Source organism: Rattus norvegicus, chromosome 14 (genome assembly GCF_021556685.1).
Source record: "Rattus norvegicus strain SHRSP/BbbUtx chromosome 14, alternate assembly SHRSP_T2T, whole genome shotgun sequence".
Taxonomy (NCBI): domain Eukaryota; kingdom Metazoa; phylum Chordata; class Mammalia; order Rodentia; family Muridae; genus Rattus; species Rattus norvegicus.
The window spans coordinates 63962556-63981012 of NC_141547.1; the positions used below are offsets into that span (position 1 = coordinate 63962556).

Genomic DNA, 18457 nt, shown 5'->3' on the forward strand with positions numbered 1-18457 from the left:
CTATCTGGATTTTTGAAACATTTATATGAGCACTTATCTTAGCGTGCTTTTTCAACATCCCTATTTCTGCTTTTCAATGTACACTTATTGTGTGATTTACAGGTTTGCTGTTCCTTATTGAATAGCATTTTCTATAGAACCTGTGTAAATTATCCTGGCTATTAGAGAAATACCATGAAAGCGAGTAAAATTTGTTCATAAATTCATTCTTTTTGAAAGGCTGATTAAATTAGGCATACTCAAAAATTAATGCACAATCAGCTCAGTTATCTGTATATATGTAAAAGCCAATTAATCAATGTACCTAATTTGTAGAAGACAGCGTGAGCTTCATATTTCTGGATGCACATCAGATAGATGATATACTTACTATTCAATTGTTTAAAAACTAAGTCCTAATCCACAAATTAAATATGTAAATACTATTTTTCCACATAAAGTACCTTATTCCAGACTAATTTGGACATAAATAATATTTTTACATTTCAAAGGACCTTAATTACTAGGGTTGATTAACTTACTTTCAAGTGCATTGAATTTAATTCCTTTTGATAATAGGAGGGAGGAAGTATCCTAGTGCCTAAATCTGGCAAGAATCAGTTTTATGGTCCTGTAGGCATCATTTAGCATCTTTGTGTCTCAGAGTATTCAACCATAAAGTAAGAAACTATTCTAGGGACCCTTTTTGTTTCAACTCCATGATCCTCATTACACTTAACTACCTCTTGACTTTGCGAAAGTAGTTAACATGAAAAAAAGGACAAAAGCTTACATGCATACATCTCCATAGATAAGCATATATATGCATAATATATTTCTCATCATCTATATTCTTCCCAGTCAAAGAACAGGATTGATATGGAGCAGCCGTTAACATATTAGAATGGGAAGGTTCTTACTCCTGCATTTCTTGTTGAGAAAAGACACCAAAGGGAGTGAGATAGGGTGACACTCAAGGAGGGTGATACTCAAGGAGGGAATGGAATAGTAAGCTTTAGAAAAATATCTATTGATCATTTGACTGACAACTATTATGTCTGCCATTGTCTATCAGATTGGGGATGCAAACTCCATTTAAGCCATCTGGGTCAATGGCCACAATTTGTCATCATCGCTCAACTAATTTTCAGTGACTAGGATGGTTATTGCTTGGGCCTTAGTCATCTCATAGAAATTTCCTATTCTCAGAGCTAAATATAAAACTATACATTTTAGGAGTGAAATCAACTGAATATTCATAACGATCTGTCACCTTGTAGTTAGTCTGCTGTTTCCTTGTCTAAACAAACCGTGTACTGATTCCAAATTAAAAACAGAAAACAATATTTCTCCTTCATGGTATGATGCAAATTTTGTGTCCTTAACAAGATAGTGCATTTGTTGGAGAATTCTGTGTTTGTGTGTGTTCTCTCATGCTATTGAACTGATTCAAATGTTGTTGTTGTTTTGTTTTTAGAATAACGGACTGTAGTCTGACTTTCAGCCAACATTCGGGGGTTTCCTTAGTTTATTCTTCCAGTTGCCTGGTTGTTTTCTATTTAAGCATAGCAGAAAGTCAATCTGTAAAAGATTCAATAATTTATAATTAGTTTCTTCTTTTTTCCTTTAGCCAAACCAACAACTTTATCTCTTCCTCTGACCCCAGAGTCACCAAAGTAAGTATTAAGAAATGCAAGCATTTTCAGAAAGGGAAGGGGGTTCTAATACATTTGGCTACAGCAACTCCATTTCAGTTTGTTTTTATAAATGTGCCATATCTTCCAGTGACCCCAAGGGTTCCCCATTTGAGAACAAGACTATTGAGCGAACCTTAAGTGTGGAACTCTCTGGAACTGCAGGTAAGCTTTTATTTCAGTCAGAATGTCTCTCTGTGAAGTACATATTCAATGCTAGACTGTGTTTTAGGAAGGATCAACCGAAAGTGAATACAAGTGGAACTGGATAAGAAGATACCTGCCCATGCCTTCAGTTGCTTACTTCAAAACCAAAAACAAAAGAAACCTTGAATTGAAAAACGTTTTAAAGAGATAGCATGTACTTACTATAAGGAGTCCAGACTTCCTCATACACAGTTTTGTCACAGAGTCTCAAAGAACACTACTCTAGGTTAAGACAGCCAGACATTAAGAGGAGGAACACTGAACTTGTTTTCCAATTTCTGATTATTTGATCTAACAATATCTTTTATAAATTCCTTGAGAATTTTATGCAATGTATTTTGAACTTAATTAACATCTTTAATTTCCCACCCAGTAAGTGTTCTTGACTTCCAAATTGTTTAAGTCCATTTGACAGTGACCTCACGAGGCTAGGGGTAGGTTTTGTTTTGTTTTCAATTTTGAGATGAGAAAATAAGAGTTAGTGGTATTAAATAATGTGTAAAAGGGCACCAAGGCAGAGAACAGAGGCACTGTTTGGATTCAGATTTATTATCAGTACTTTATGTATAAGATTTTCTCACTGTTTGCCGCATGGAGCAGCATAATGCTATCATATACATCTGTATATCATCTATCCAGCTACTACATATATATGTACACACATATACATACATATATATGTTGTAGCTGGATAGATGATATACAGATAAATATAGTATTTTTATCTTTCCAGCAAAGGGGAAAATTGAAAATATGCCCTTTCAGCAAGCTACAATGTTATTTTAGATTTTCCAGCAAGAACCTTTGTCTTCATCCTTTGACATCCTTTGAGACCTTTGAACTTTTCTGTCTAGTCCTCATGTCCCATGAAGTCAAAGGAGTTAAGACAAACTCTTGGACTATCTAAAGTTTCCTATACAACTTCTGAGTTGGCTGCAAATGGTGCTTTAGGTTCAGGCTCTTAACATCCACCAGAGAGTGAGTCTTAGGATGTCTAAACCAGACAGTTCTTGGCTCTGGCCATTGCTGATAAGGATTATGGAAGAGTAAGTTAGACAAGATGCTTTCAACCAGAACTGTGGTGCCTACACGCACCACGGTCATTGTTGCAAAGTTTAATTTCATACCTTGAGTTGGCTAAATTACCTTCTTATCAAAGGTCTACTGCATGATTGCATGGTTTGGTCAGGCAATAGAGTAGTTAATTTCATGGCATAGAAACAGTGTATGTATGCAGATTGCACATACACATACATATACAAACAGGCTTACACACACATTCATGCGTGCATTCACTTGTAAGCATATACACAACTTTGTTTCTTTTTATAACACTTTATTTTTAGTTTTTGAAAATACTCTTATGTGCATATTAGTGTGGATTTGTGCACATGACTGCAGTGCCCAAGGTGTACAGAAGAGAGAATAGATCCTATTAGAACAGGAGGTACAGGTGGTTGTGAGCTACCAGAACTGGGTGCTGGGAATGGATCTCAGGTCTTCTGGAGAAGCAATACATGCTCGTAGCTGATAAGCCATCTCTCAGGCTGTTTTCTTGATCTCTTAAGTTAATTATAACTTATATATATATTAATAGCAAAATCATTGGCATGCACATATCTGCATGAGAGACCTTATTTTACCAGCAAAGACAAATAATCAGTGAGTTTGTTGGAAAAGTTGAAACACAATTCTTCATTTTACTTTTGCTTGACACATGTGAATACCTGTTCAAAGATCACAATTTTGTTAGGAGGCGGAAAGCGTGGCATTGAGTGTCAGTGTGCTGACCAGCAATTCATTAAATTTTCTTACATGAATCACACTAGTGATATCATAAAGTTCTCCACTTCATGATTTTTTTGAGGAATAATAGTCTGAGTGAAATTTTGGGGAAAATTTTTGTGCATTATGAGTTCTATGAAATAACACACATATTTGATAGTATCTGTTTTAGAAATTTACATTAATTGTGTCTTTCAGTAGGAACAAATTTTTATATTTGCATACCATTCATTTATATAAAACTTTATCATCTTACCTAATGCCAGTCACTGGGCTGACAGATAGTAGCAGGTTTGAGAAGATACACAATTGTATACAATTCCTGCTGAAAGGGATCTGTTAACTCCAAGTGTCCAGAACTTATGAGTTAGTCTCTCTATTCCTGAAAGGGTAATAGAGATTCCCTAATTATGTACTAATGTCTGATTTTCCATTAAATAAATATTTATTATGAGTAAAATAGTTAGAAATGTCACAGATATAAGCCAAACGAGTAATTCTTCATCGTTCTCAAATTAAAGTAGCCACAGCTTTGTTTCCTACAGATATATGCATGTGTTTCTTATCATTATGTATGGCAGTGAGTCCTTATATAATTTTAAAGCCTAATTTTTCACCTAATACAAGCTGGTTTTTGTAATGCCTTAAAGTCTATTATCAGGATATAGCAGTAATGTATAATATTCATTTGAGTAGGTAAATAGAATTTTTTCGCTCAAATGTGTAATTTTACATATTTAGGTTGCTTTATAATGTGACTATTTTGAAATAGCAGTGTGAGGAAATCTTTATCCGTAAGTTTTTAAATCTGTTTTTCTCAAAATAGATTTTTAATAGGAGTTAATGCCAAAAGTAAGCACTTAAATATCTGAGGATAGTCTGATACATGCATTGCTACATTGATTTGCAAAATGATATTTCTATTTATAGCCCCACTAGTGCCAAGGGGACATCCATGCATCATTACATCCAGGTCGATATTGAATGTCTTCATGCAAAGGTGTCTTTCTAATTTATAAATATGAACACATCACGGAACTTGTGTTTATTCCATTAAAGCTATTATATTATAAAACACTTATTTTGTTTTCTTCTTTTATTTATTTATGTGGGTTTGTTTTAGATTTTATTTATTTCTGTATTTTTATTTGATGGATGTTTTGTTTACATGTATGCCTGTGCAGTATATTCATGCAATGCTAGCACAGGCTAGAAGAGAGAATTGGTTCTCTGGGACTGGAGTTACAATCAATTATGAGCCACAAGGTGGGGTACTAGGAACAGAGCCCAAGTCTTCTGCCCTTAATCACTGAGTCATCTCTCCAATGCCTATTTTTTATTTCTGTGGCATTTGCAAGGAAGGAAAGTCCTTGAACTTACTAGGCAAGCACCGTACCATCAAGTCGCACTCCCCAACCTTGGGGAATTTTTAGTTTTAAATAATTTACTTACGAGTTTTAGATTTTAGTCCACTCTATGGAAAGGCAGATAGAAATTATTTTATGAACCCTAGACATGCTTGTATATAGTACATTTATTTCTATAATGTCAGGGATTTCCCTCTCATATTATTAATTAAAATCCTTCATTCTTTGTACTTGAAAGATTATTTGGTACAATGGAAACCTATTTCCCAGGGTTGTTTTTCTCTCTGTTCATTCTTGGCAATATGTGAAGTCTTGGTGAGAATACAATCAGTCTGAAGCACAGAAATAATTCCAGGTCTAGTGCTGAGAATGGGATCGGACCATAGGAAGTGTTAAGTAACTGTTATAAAGTTTGAGATGTCTTTTAATAGATGATTGAGAAAAGAGTGTTCATGATAAGTGGCACAAAAGGAAAACGGCTGATCTACACATAATATTTTGGCATCTTTAAAAAAGATGCACCTAAAGGGTGTTCTTAGTTTGCTATGCAAGATGTCAGCAACTATGTAGGGAAGTTAGGTGAGGCACGATTACATTACATAATAGAGAGTACTGAGATGAGAAGACACACGAAAGAGCTGGAAGGTGTGGGGAATAAAGTCTTGTCCTTTATAAAGGAGGAGATTGGGTGGAAGGAAGAATTTTACAGCGGCATTCACTATTTGGGGTATGGACGGAATCCTATTCAGTGAGAGATGCCCATCATTACCGCTTCGTAATCTTCTCTAGAATGTACTGCTTAATGGCAAACATTGGGCATTAGGAACCACAGAAGAGACAAGGAGTCATTAGAGAACTCCTGTGACATCTCTTCCCAGTTCAAGGAAGTGTTTGCACAGAAGATTTAGATCTTTGAAGGCTGACAGGGGTAGGAATGAGTACCACAGCAGCTCCCTTACTCTAGTGAACAACATAGTGATCCATGGGAAGGAAACTTTGAGTAGACTCAGTTAACTTGGTGAGTCTTCAAGAAGGGGAATATTTACAGTGTTGTTTGGAAGAGGATGGAGGGAGAGAAGCGAGGAGGCAGAGCCAAAGGGGTGGTCAGATGACAACGTAAGTTTATCATTGATGAAACCAGCAAGAGATTAAAGAAGAAGCCCACACCTCTTCCTTTCTACCTCTCGATTGTCATGACTCTTCTGTGTCCTTAGTTATTCTGCAGTTTTAAGGTTATGTTCCTAAGTACTAAATGAGACTACTTTCGGACTCCAAGTAACAAATTATAAGTAGAAATACAATATTTATAGTACTTAACCATGTGTGCCCTACAATAATAATGGCAACTGCAGGTAATTCAACTTGAGTTTAAACAGTAGAGATAAAAATTAAAGCACACTATTAGAGTTAAAAAGGCAGCATATCTTAGTGAAGCTATGCAAAACCTGGCTTTGATATTAGACAAACTCAAGTTCAAATCGGTGACTGAGTCTTTGTGCGTGTTAGCTGAGACTGAGTATGCCAGCCAGTGTAGTGTTCATATGCATCTCTAGTGAGGTCACCTCAACTTGCTTCTCAAGTTTTCAAGTCTTGTCTGTCTCTAGCATTGCTGTTCTCTCTGCTGTGGCCACTTTGGTAATTTCACATGTGGCGTTTCCTGTTTTGCTTCATGGAGCACACTCAACCCCTCCTACTCTAGTAAACATTGGATAAATACTGCTTTTGGTACAGGTGTAGGATTTAGAAAATGGAGGTATAAGCACCAGGACTTTCAGATTCTGCAGCCACCAATTCTAGTGATTCTTTACTGGCAGTTGAAGCATAATATCTTTTTGACTCTCTGCCCATTCCATTGTCTAGGAAACAGCTACATGTTGACAGCAGCTTCCTGATGAACTCTGAGTTCAAAGCAGCTCTGTCTGTGGATTTCTTTTCTGAATTTTAAAGATAGTACTTGGCATCTGTTATGTTAAATAGTTTTCTTTCCCCTTGCCAAGTGCCATTGATTGGTATTGGCTGCCAGAAGCACTGTGTTGGGAAAGATTTCTAAGGCCAAATTTGTACTCAGTGGGAATGTCATGATCAATTAGTGATGTCTGCCACAGGTGCAGCAGGGGGTGAATGGAGTGGAAACATCATCCGTACAGTTGATATGTTGATCTTTGATCTACATGCTTATTCTGTTTGGTTGAGACAGAGAAGGTAATGAAACTGCTGGGTGCACCCTCCTAGTGACTTCTTTACTTTACTCTAAAAACAATTTTTAGCGAATTTCCTCAAACACTTAAGTGGAAATGTAAAGACTCAACAGAATTCTAAGACCTCCAGAATAATGTGGGTGCCCCATCTGTAGCATCTTTGGGAGGCAGGAGGGATGAGATAGGGAGTTTGTTTTATTAGGTATTACCAGCTGCTCTGACTTCCTTGTGATTGTCCTAAGCTAGCTCATTGTGGATGATAAGAAAAACTCTTCTCTTTTACAGGTGTAAAAACTAATTTGATTTCAAAATAGCTGTTGTTAGTAAAGCAAGATGAGAGAAAGGAGAATGTTCTTGTGGCAGAAGGCATTTAAATCTATTGCATATGGAGATTTTCACACACTACCAACAGGATTTTATATCTGAACTGGAAATGGCAAGGCAATGTCAGCCTAACCAGGTGATGGTTTGAAACACAAGACAGGAAGGCTTGATCTACATGCTTATTCAAGTAGCATGTAACTGGTTTCTTAGGAACCGAAGTAATTGGTCCCCAATTTTATGTATATGCATACATGTTTTGGTTACAACTATAAGCATTGGAAAGCAATGGAGCTGTTTTATAACTGATGAACAGAACAAAATAATCAGCTGTCTTTTCACTCTTGGACTACTGGGTTCTTCGCACATTTCCTTCCGATCACATATCTTTGAGTACGTTGTTTTAAGTGGGGTGGATGTGCAGTTAATTTCTTTGTTATTATATTGTCTGAGGATTTCATAAATGAGTACAATGTATTTGCATTATTTCCATCTCAACTCCTCCCAAAACCACCCATCTCAAATTATTTTTCTCTTTTTCTATAATTGTTTTTTGTCATATATTATACACACATGCACACACACACACACACACACACACAAACATGTACAGGCAGAGATACACTAGGCACACACTCACACACACAGTGCAATTAGTGTTTATTATTTAGAGTTAACCACTTAGGTTTCAGGTTTCATCTTTGAAAAATAAAGAAGGAGGAGGAGGAGAAAAAGAAGAAGAGGAAGGAGAAAAAGAAGAAGAAGAAGAAGAAGAAGAAGAAGAAGAAGAAGAAGAAGAAGAAGAAGAAGAAGAAGAAGAGGAAGAAGAAGAAGAGGAAGAGGAAGAAGAAACAAAAACAACTGGATCAACTTTCCTCAGCAGCTATCCACTGCCTGATTTTATAGATAGCACCTTGTGAAACTCCACTGTCCATGGTGACTGGTGTAATCTATTCAGGTCTTGTGCAGACAACCATATTGTTTTGAGTTTGTGGATTCATTCATGCCATATCTGGATGATACTATCCTGAAAAAGTCATCCTGGTCTTCTGGTTCTTACAATCTTTGTGCCCCTTCTTCTGTGATGGTCCCATATGCACACACCCATGTGCTATCACACACATACATAAATTAATAACAACAATAAGCAACAATATCAACAGTAAATGTAATTTTTTTAAAAAAAGGAATGTACAAACTGACTTTGGAAGGGTTTATAATCCATTCCTATGTAGGAAGAATCCATGGATGGGAGATCCAGCAGTCCTGTTGTAGATGTCCTATTTTGAGGCTGGGCCCTCCATCTGCATTTTATGATGTCATTTATCTTTAACTCAGTATTTTCCCTTGGTTGAAATAACTAATCATTCAAAGTGCACTTTAGTGAACTTGTGATTAAAACAAGTACATATGAACCAATTAATTTCTAATTTCTCCTATTTTAAATTTCTCATTTAAGAGAGGAATCTTTATTTTTCTAAAAGGAACATTGGTTAAGTCCATGCAGCTTGTCCTCCTGGTAGGTATTTCTTCTGCATTTGATGTGCTTTGAGAAAAAGAGACAAACGTAAACTTTAAACAGCAACCAGTAGTTTTCCAGGAAAAGACAAAAACAGCTTTAGAAAATTGGGAAGTGAACCACTGAGATGGATCAATGGTTAATTCACTTGTTGCTAAGCTTGACAATCTGAATTGTTGCCCATGGTAGAGGGAACAAACCAACTTCTGTGGCTTGTTCTCTGACCTCCATAATAGGAAGCATACACACATACACACACACACACACACACACACACACACACACACACACACACACACACCTATTGATGCACATACACATGTACTTATATGCACAAAGCCATGTGCTACCACACACATCCATAAGTTAATTACAACATCAACAACAACAATAATAACAATAAATGTAACATTTAAAAAGGAAAGTAGAAACTGACATTGGAGGGGTATCTAATCCATTCCTATTTAGGAAGAATCCATGGAAGGGAGACCCAGCAAATTTTCTCTGGAGCCCAGTGTAGAGTTTGGCAACTCTTGCCTGTCAGGAATGCTATCCTTTCTCCTCTATTTTCAGCCTCATTCATCTCAGCCAGGAGTCCGTAATGCTTATGCTTTCTTCTTCTGTTTTCTTTTCTGGAAATGATAGCATCCCATTGCCTATTTTAGCCAAAGATAACAAAGGAACTTCCAACCACATATCAACTTTGGGCTTTGTAGTAGATAACAAAAATTCCAGGTTCCCAGCACCAGATCTGTGGGATAGTAATTAAGAGTCAATCAATAATAACTTCCACTTGGAATTCTACAAGTGAAAACTGTGGCATTTGGTGCATTTTGTAGGAAAGTCTTGATTGTCTGCTAAGTCAATACACTTCCTAATGAGTAGGCATGATATGCAAAACAATTCATGACATCAGGCTGGGAATTCCTCACCAGTGTGGATGGATGCCAGGCAGACAGAACCAGGACAATGCAAAGGAGTCCTTACTGTGCCAAGTGTTAACACTTTAGTGGATGGAATTTCGTGTTGCATGAATTACTCTTGGGAACAGTGCAAAGGGCAGAGGACATTGTAGGAACCAGGATCAAACAATTTAGCACCTATTGTAACAGTAGCTACTATCCCACTGTATCAGCCATTTCTTCGCTTTCTTGACATGCTCTCCAAGTTCTGAAGCTCTTAGGTACAGGAGAAAGACAAGGCCTGCTTGTCTTTGACCTACCTTTCCTCCTTGGTCAACTTCTAAGCTAACTGAACCCCTCACTATTTTTCCTTCAGATCCTAAATTGTCATACGGACAAAGCAAAATCCTGCTAAATTAACTTGGAAGAAAACTTCAGAGTTAGCAGAAGATTCTGAGACAAATTATAAACTGTACACACAGATACACAAACACAGAGAGGGAGAAGGGGGGGGGAGAGAAAGAAAGAAAGAGAGAGAGAGAGAGAGAGAGAGAGAGAGAGAGAGAGAGAGAGAGAGAATGAGAATGAATAAGGTCCTGCAAAAATATAGGTGGCTATTAGTGCTCAAAAAACTGTTCAGAGGCTTCAGTATTTATTGGAGTCGTCCAATGAAACAAACGCACTCCAAAGAGAGCTTCTCAAGAAAATCACTTCATGACACATAATGAAAAACAAAACAAAACAAATCTAAACAAAACTTGTCTCTGACTTTTTCTTTAACTAAAAGGGCTGTTTAAAACGATGACTTGTAGAGTGTGTGCCACTTCTCCCAGATCGGCTGTGCAGAAGTGTGAGGGAGTGTGAGTGATGTAGAGGTACTTGTTTATTATAGAGCACATTTCAATGCAGTAATCATAAATATTGCTAAGGTTGTGCTCTGTTGAAATATGACCTACATACTCTTGATTGTTTGTGTTACGTGATTTGTCTGACACCCATTACATTCTGGGTAATAGCAGCCATTTGTTGCTCCGCACAGCAGGCTCTTTTGACAAAAGAAAATAGGCAGCAATAAAAAAGCTATAGTCTGAATTACATTCTGCACGGAGCTGTACTGCTGAGAGTTTGTGCAAGTGTCTTAACAATGCTCTGAACTGCCTCTTGTCAGCCTTCAGCCTGTAATGGCCATCTGTCCTCACATAAATCTGTCAAAACCTGCTAAGTTCAAGAGAGAGCATGGAATATACCTTGTACTGTCAACACTAAAATGTACACATTCCCCAGAAAAATCAACACGCAGGAAAGGAGCCAGAGGTTATGGGAGGCATTAGCACTGTTGATTTAGGCTTGTGGCATGAAATTGAGAGTCCAGCCATTAGTGGAAGGATGAGAAAGGAATTGAGCATTAAAGAATTGAATGTTGACCTCCCCCGAACCACAGGGGAAGAAACTGTGGGCAGAGCAAGTCAGGTTAGAGAAATATAGCTGATTCCAGGGCCAAGAGGGGTAACCTGTCCCATCAGCGATGCTTAAAAGTTTGACACAACACTAAAAGAAAAAAGAATGTTCTTTGTGCTTTTGTTTTGCTTTAGTTTGCCTTAGGTCCCCATTCTATCTGGAAATAGATTTTCAATTAAGCACTGAGTGATACAAAGTCTGTCATCCATGAGATTTCTCAATCTCATGTAGAGATAGTTTCTGATTATGGGGGTTTTGGTAAAGAATATAAAGAAAATAGCAACTTATCTGAGATCTTTCCCCCACTCTCCCATGCATCAACAGTGAACTGTTTTGGTCTGATGGGCAAGTAGAATTTGATGTAGCAGGTGATGTGAGCAGAATTCCACAGCCCTGGGGTCCACCCACAGCACACAGTTGCTTTTCCCCAGAGTATTTCCATCCATTTTAAGCATATCTTCAACAAAAAAACATAATTATTTCAAAATTGGAAAAATGACCTCATTATTAAAAGGAACTGTGATGTCCCTGGGGGTAGAGTCTTTAAAGTACCAGCAACTCATGTAGCATCCAGCACATAGTAGGTGCCCTATGGATCTCTATTCAGTGGCAAGAGGTTCTCCTCTGGGGAGACCATGAAAAAGCTTAGTCTTTAACAGAAATAAAGTACAATCACAGGACCAGGACAGTCAAGAACAATTGGAAAACCATTTATTTAAACAATAATTAGCTTAGATACTGGGACAAAGGTTTCAGATGTTCAAGAGTAAAAGAATTTCTATATTTAAAATCCCTAGATAGACAAGGTATTTTTAGACCTAGTCTCTCTTTTATAGTGGCCTAATTTGGCATTTCTGAAGTTCAGGGTTTCTTTTTATACATCTGGACTGTCAGTCAAAACACAGATATTTGGAGTAAAGGCCAGGTGCTAGCCAGATGTTCAAAGACCTTGGTTCTCACTATGTGGTCTGGGAACCTTCTCATTAAAAATGTGTAACCAGCCTCCTAAGTGACTCTTAGGCCACTGACATGTGAGGCTATGTACTCTGAGAGAAACTGGAAAAAAATGAAAATGAGCAAAATAACCTGTAAGACGATTACGTCCACACAGCATCCTACAAAGTACTCACGACCCCTGTGGAGAAAAGTGACATGCGTGACATGCTTCTTGTTAAAAACAGGAACAACGAAAGACAAAGAGATTCAGAAATACGCAGCACGCAGGACGTGAGTAACACCAACAGGAATCATTAGAAAAGTAAACCTTACACTAAACCGAATGATTATAAAAAAGATTTATACAGGTGGTTGCTGGGTATTGAATGGCATTCATTCACTGCGGTGTCAAGGGTCACTTTTTCTTCTTTCCTTCTTTCTTCCTTTCTTCCCTTCCCTCCCCTCCCCTTCCTCCCTCCCTCTCTCTCTTTCTTTCTTCCTTTCTTTCTGTTTGACTGGCACTTATAGGCACTTATTCAGCTTACTCATTGTTAGTGTGTACATGTGTGTATGTGTGTATCTCTGTGTGTGTGTGTGTGTGTGTGTGAGAGAGAGAGAGAGAGAGAGAGAGAGAGAGAGAGAGAGAGAGAGAGATGTGTGGAGTTGTTAGTGTTGACATGTTGACATGTGCATGTGTAGTGCACACTGAAGTAGGTGCATGTGGAAGCCAGAGTTTTAGAATCAGATGGCTTTACTCAGTCACTCTTGGCCTTGATTGATTGATTGATTGATTTTGAGACAAAGTCTCTCCCTGAACCTGATCTCGTGGATTTGGTGAAGCTTTCTACGCAATGAGCTTCATGAATTTGACTCTGACAACCAACACCTAGATTCCATTGTGGCACAGCAGACTTTCTACCTGGCTGCTGAGTACAGCAAGGGGAGGGGGAGAGTCTTTATGTTTGCGGTAGGAACTATACAGCTGAGTCATCTCCCCAGTCCCGCATCGTCAGTTGGTGAGCATCTCTGGCTCCAATGGGGAGTGTTCAAAAACCTGACATCGTCTCTTTTGAGCATGAATGCTTTATAATGTGTTGCCTTGCTCACCAAAGATAACCTGTGGTAGAAATCTCAACACAAGAACAGAACAATGCAGAGTATAAACAAACAAACAAAAAAAAGGAACAACTTAGTCTGGAAACAAGTCCTGTGAAATGGAGAAGGGCACAAAAAGAACATTCACCTCAATGGCACAGACATTTCACGCTGACAAATGTTACCTATTTCTCTGCTGAGGCAGAGGGGGGACATGGACAAAGCCAGCTCCTGTACAACTCAGGTGTGCCCAAAGGAAGAACAACCATGCCTGTCTTGTCTTCCTGAAAGTTCTCTGCCTTTCTCCATTGAAATAATTAGCTCAAGCTAAAACTTGCCAAAGATTGGCACGAAACCTTTTTAAAGAGAAAATGTTAATTTCTTCCACATCCTTATCATCAAGTAGAACAAGAACAAAATTTATATTTTATAACAAAATTTCATGTGGTTCTTGGTGACCTACTTGGTTCTTGACATATTTATTTATTTTTTCCTAGCAAGGAAGGAATTTTTTCCCTCTTGAAATGAACAGTTGCCTTGAGTCTCACCCCAGGCTTGTTAACCTGTTTGAAGCCTTTTTTTCTGAATAGCCTTCACCCATCCTTCTAAGTATAAAAATCTATTGTAAACTAAAATGTTTCCTTGTCAGAATAAAGCCATTTAAACTGTAGCCTGCCCTTCTTCAAAGTTCCTTGGACAGTGGATCTTCACAGTGGTTCTTCCTGGGCAGGATGGGATGAATAGAGGTTATTCATGGGTGAGTCTTAGAGGTAACTACTGTGTCTCAGAATATCCTACCCTTTAGAATTTTCTGTAGTAAGGCAGACAAGGCACCAACCCGTAGACACCCCAGTCTTCCTTTATTTGTTCCTTATGTAATTAGCTGCTGAAACTTGGATTCGTTTCAGTCCTTCTAACTCATCACCCTCAGTGACAATGTGCTCTAAATAAAATGGTCCCCTGGCACCATGATATTTAGAGCCACTTTGCACTTAGCTTTCTGTTGCAGAACCATATTTTAGACAGAATGTATTAGTTATGCTTACAAGAATGTATTATACCTACATTAGCCATGGTTTACTAAGTTAATGAACTGTGGAGACAAAGACTCATTGCTTTCAAGTTGTGGAGGGGCTCTGTTTCCCTGTGTTCATCTGGGCCATCCTATTTTGCTGAACTTATTTCAAAGATGTCTATGTTTATAATTTTCACTGTGAATAAAATTTGCTGTCATTATTTATTATTATTATTTTCAATATTGCCCTATGGATACAGTCTTGGACCACATTTTTTTTCCTGCATCACTCATTCTTTGCAGACAAATGCCACCAAGGCTGTTTCATGATTTTCAAGTTCCAACACATCGAATCGCTGTAAGTGACCCCAGCAACAGCCTTAAATATGCCAGTGTTGGTGACGCCTGCTTCCGAAGCAACTGGGAGCGACACATTCCTGTTTTCTAGGCAGCAGGATTTGTTAGCCTAGATGTTTGATCTACAAAATATCACAGCCTTCACAGCCGCCTGCCATTGTCTATCCATCTTTGCTGGGTGACAGAGGCCTAGGAAAAGAGTCCATTTTTCAGGAGTTGTCATGGATTTAGTTTCCTTTTTCTTCACTCGGTTTTAACTATGGTCTGAAATCGTAGAAAAGTTAGGAAATGTGTTCATCCTTGAAGAACATTATCCATCTCTGTTCTCTCTTTTTTTCTTCTTCCACATTTCTCTTTGTTTCTCTTTTGTCATAGGCCTAACTCCTCCCACGACTCCTCCTCATAAAGCCAACCAAGATAACCCTTTCAAGGCTTCGCCAAAGCTGAAGCCCTCTTGCAAGACCGTGGTGCCACCACCAACAAAGAGGGCCCGGTACAGTGAGTGTTCTGGTACCCAAGGCAGCCACTCCACCAAGAAAGGGCCGGAGCAATCTGAGTTATACGCACAACTCAGCAAGTCCTCAGTGCTCAGCCGAGGACACGAGGAAAGGAAGACTAAACGGCCCAGTCTACGGCTGTTTGGTGATCATGACTACTGTCAGTCAGTCAATTCCAAAACGGATATACTCATTAACATATCACAGGAGCTCCAAGACTCTAGACAACTAGACTTCAAAGATGCCTCCTGTGACTGGCAGGGGCACATCTGTTCTTCCACAGATTCAAGCCAGTGCTACCTGAGAGAGACTTTGGAGGCCAGCAAGCAGGTCTCTCCTTGCAGCACCAGAAAACAGCTCCAAGACCAGGAAATCCGAGCTGAGCTGAACAAGCACTTCGGTCATCCCAGTCAAGCTGTTTTTGACGACAAAGTAGACAAGACCAGTGAACTACGGGATGGCAACTTCAGTAATGAACAATTCTCCAAACTACCTGTGTTTATAAATTCAGGACTAGCCATGGATGGCCTATTTGATGACAGTGAAGATGAAAATGATAAACTGAGCTACCCTTGGGATGGCACGCAGTCCTATTCATTGTTCGATGTGTCGCCTTCTTGCTCTTCCTTTAACTCTCCGTGTCGAGATTCAGTGTCACCACCGAAATCCTTATTTTCTCAAAGACCCCAAAGGATGCGCTCTCGTTCGAGATCCTTTTCTCGACACAGGTCGTGTTCCCGATCACCATATTCCAGGTCAAGATCAAGGTCCCCAGGCAGTAGATCCTCTTCAAGGTAAGGCTGTCAAACCCCTCCCAGTTCTAAAGTCTTTCCCCGGAAGTTGTAGAAATATCCAACCTCAGGGTTGTTCTTCTGGAACTGCTTCAGTAACAAACCGAGGGTTGTACATCCCCCTCCCCTCCATCTTCTCTCACATACTCAGCTCTGAGGACTCTACCTTGGCCAGTCAGGACACAGAGAGTCATTTGTAAGAAACTTGCTTGTGTTACTTTTCCACTGTCTGAAAAGCGACCCTGTTCCCAAAAAGTTGAGACCAGTGAACCGATTAATCTGACAGCGTACCCTTCCCTTGAGCCATGGCAACATCTGTAATAGACATGTAGAAGGAGTTGCTCACTTCTTGGTCTCCAGGCTGACTAGCTGACCACAAGCTGTCATTGAAGATCTTGCTAGGAAGGAAAAGGCGATCCAATGGTGCTCAGTGATCCCGGTAAACTTGCATTAAGAGGCGGTTGCAAATGTCCTTTTGATTCTCCTCTCTCCCAGATCCTGTTACTATTATGAATCAAGCCACTACAGACACCGCACACATCGCAATTCTCCCTTGTATGTGAGATCACGTTCAAGGTCACCCTACAGCCGTAGGCCCAGGTAATGAGGTCTGCCCCTTTCCTTCTGTTCCCCATCCCCCCCTTTACCAGGCAAGACGTTACCCCAAACTCGTTTTCTCCCCTTCCCGAATGCTGATGTATTTATTCATGCAAATGGAGATGGTTGAATTAATGATGAAGTTGTATTTCCCAGGTATGACAGCTATGAAGCCAATGAGCACGAAAGGCTGAAGAGGGACGAATACCGCAGAGAGTATGAGAAGCGGGAGTCTGAAAGGGCCAAGCAGAGAGAGAGGCAGAAGCAGAAAGCAATTGTAAGCAGCATGGAGCAAATTTGTTTTCTTTTCTTTTCCTCTGTGAATTTTTTTTTAGATTAAAAATAATTAAAAGTTTCTGTTTTCTTCACATGGAAAATATTCGATTTTTTGGCTTTAAAAATATGATAGTCTTAAGACCTTCTTATTTGAAAATGAAAATGGTGTCAGTACTACTACTTCTCATTACAGTTGAGTTATGAAGTTATTTTGCTTTCCTAAGTTTTATTCTGAAAAATGGAGACAGAAAAGGTTTCTTTGGTTGGATAGGAGTTGGAAAACATGTGTTTTCTGAGCTGCTTCCTGATGCTTGCTTCTTTCTTTGAGCAAAGCATCAGGAGATTCCACATCTCATGGTAGTCCTAGAGGAAGTCTAGCTAAGAAAATCAGATGGCCAGCATCTGACTGGAGGGTGGATTGATACAGTCGTCTGCCTCGTGAGCAATGCTGATTGATGCTTATGAGTGAAGGTACAGGTTATGTTGAACGTATTTGTTCCCTAAAATCCAACACTGTCCTTCACTAGCTGTTAATATGCAATCTGGATCCAGATTTCTCTTGCTACTACTAACCATCATAGACTGTGGGTAGCAAAAAACTGTGGCATTCAGATGGTCAAAATCCAGCACATGCCCATGGCAGACATTCTTAATCAATCCCATAACTCTGCCCCTCTAAGGTCCCACAGAGCCTTAGGGTCTTTCCCAACATAGTGCTCCTGGGAGCTGTGGCTAATCGATGAGATATGCCACTGTTTTGGTTCATTGCACCTGCTGCCTGTCTGAGCTAGCTGCTCCAAGTCACTGCCACTGCCGTGCCAGGCAGCATTTGACATGTTTTGCAAATAAGCTAACCAAGCTTTAAAGAAATAAGTTCTAGCCATTAAAGCTGAGTCCCTGTAATATTAAGAAAAACAGTAATATATATAAAAGGTAAATTCATTGTATAAAACACATCACTGAAGGTGTCAAATCAAGTCTTAGCTAATAGTCACCAACTAGAGAAGAAAGGTTAAATGAGAGGTTTGTTAATCATAAACATCGAAAGCAGCAGATGCAAGAAATAATTAAATGGTTAGGTTGAAGTTCTGGGTATGTGCTGCCATTTAATTCCAGATCTACCTAGGACCGAATCAAAGGCATTCTGCAAATTATAACACTTTATCTCATTTTTTTCTCGACTTTCAAATAAGCTGTGATGCTAAGATTTGCCAGAGTGTCATTAGTTCTCACATAGGAAGACTAATGAAGATGAAGACTTCCACTTTACTAATACCACTGTATTTAATGAATGCCTTATCCAACAATTATCATAACTCACATTAGGAATTCTGTACAGTTTACAAAGCCTTCACAGGGAACATTGCACTTACTCATTACAAAAGAGAACTACATTGAGAGACCATGAATTGATGGTGTTTGCCAATTCATGCATTTACTGTCTGTAAATTCATATCATATAA

The 18457-nt window shown here is 38.9% G+C and overlaps 1 protein-coding gene across 7 annotated transcripts in view; it reads left to right on the plus strand.

Moving 5' to 3' along the window:
• Positions 1 to 18457, plus strand: part of Ppargc1a (PPARG coactivator 1 alpha) — a 655952-nt gene that overhangs the window by 619834 nt on the left and 17661 nt on the right. For all 7 annotated transcript variants that reach the window (XM_087584412.1, XM_087584411.1, NM_031347.1 and 4 more), the window contains 5 exon segments: positions 1610 to 1655; positions 1765 to 1838; positions 15209 to 16124; positions 16617 to 16721; positions 16875 to 16995. In XM_087584412.1, the coding sequence (XP_087440538.1) occupies positions 1610 to 1655; positions 1765 to 1838; positions 15209 to 16124; positions 16617 to 16721; positions 16875 to 16995 (1262 nt within the window).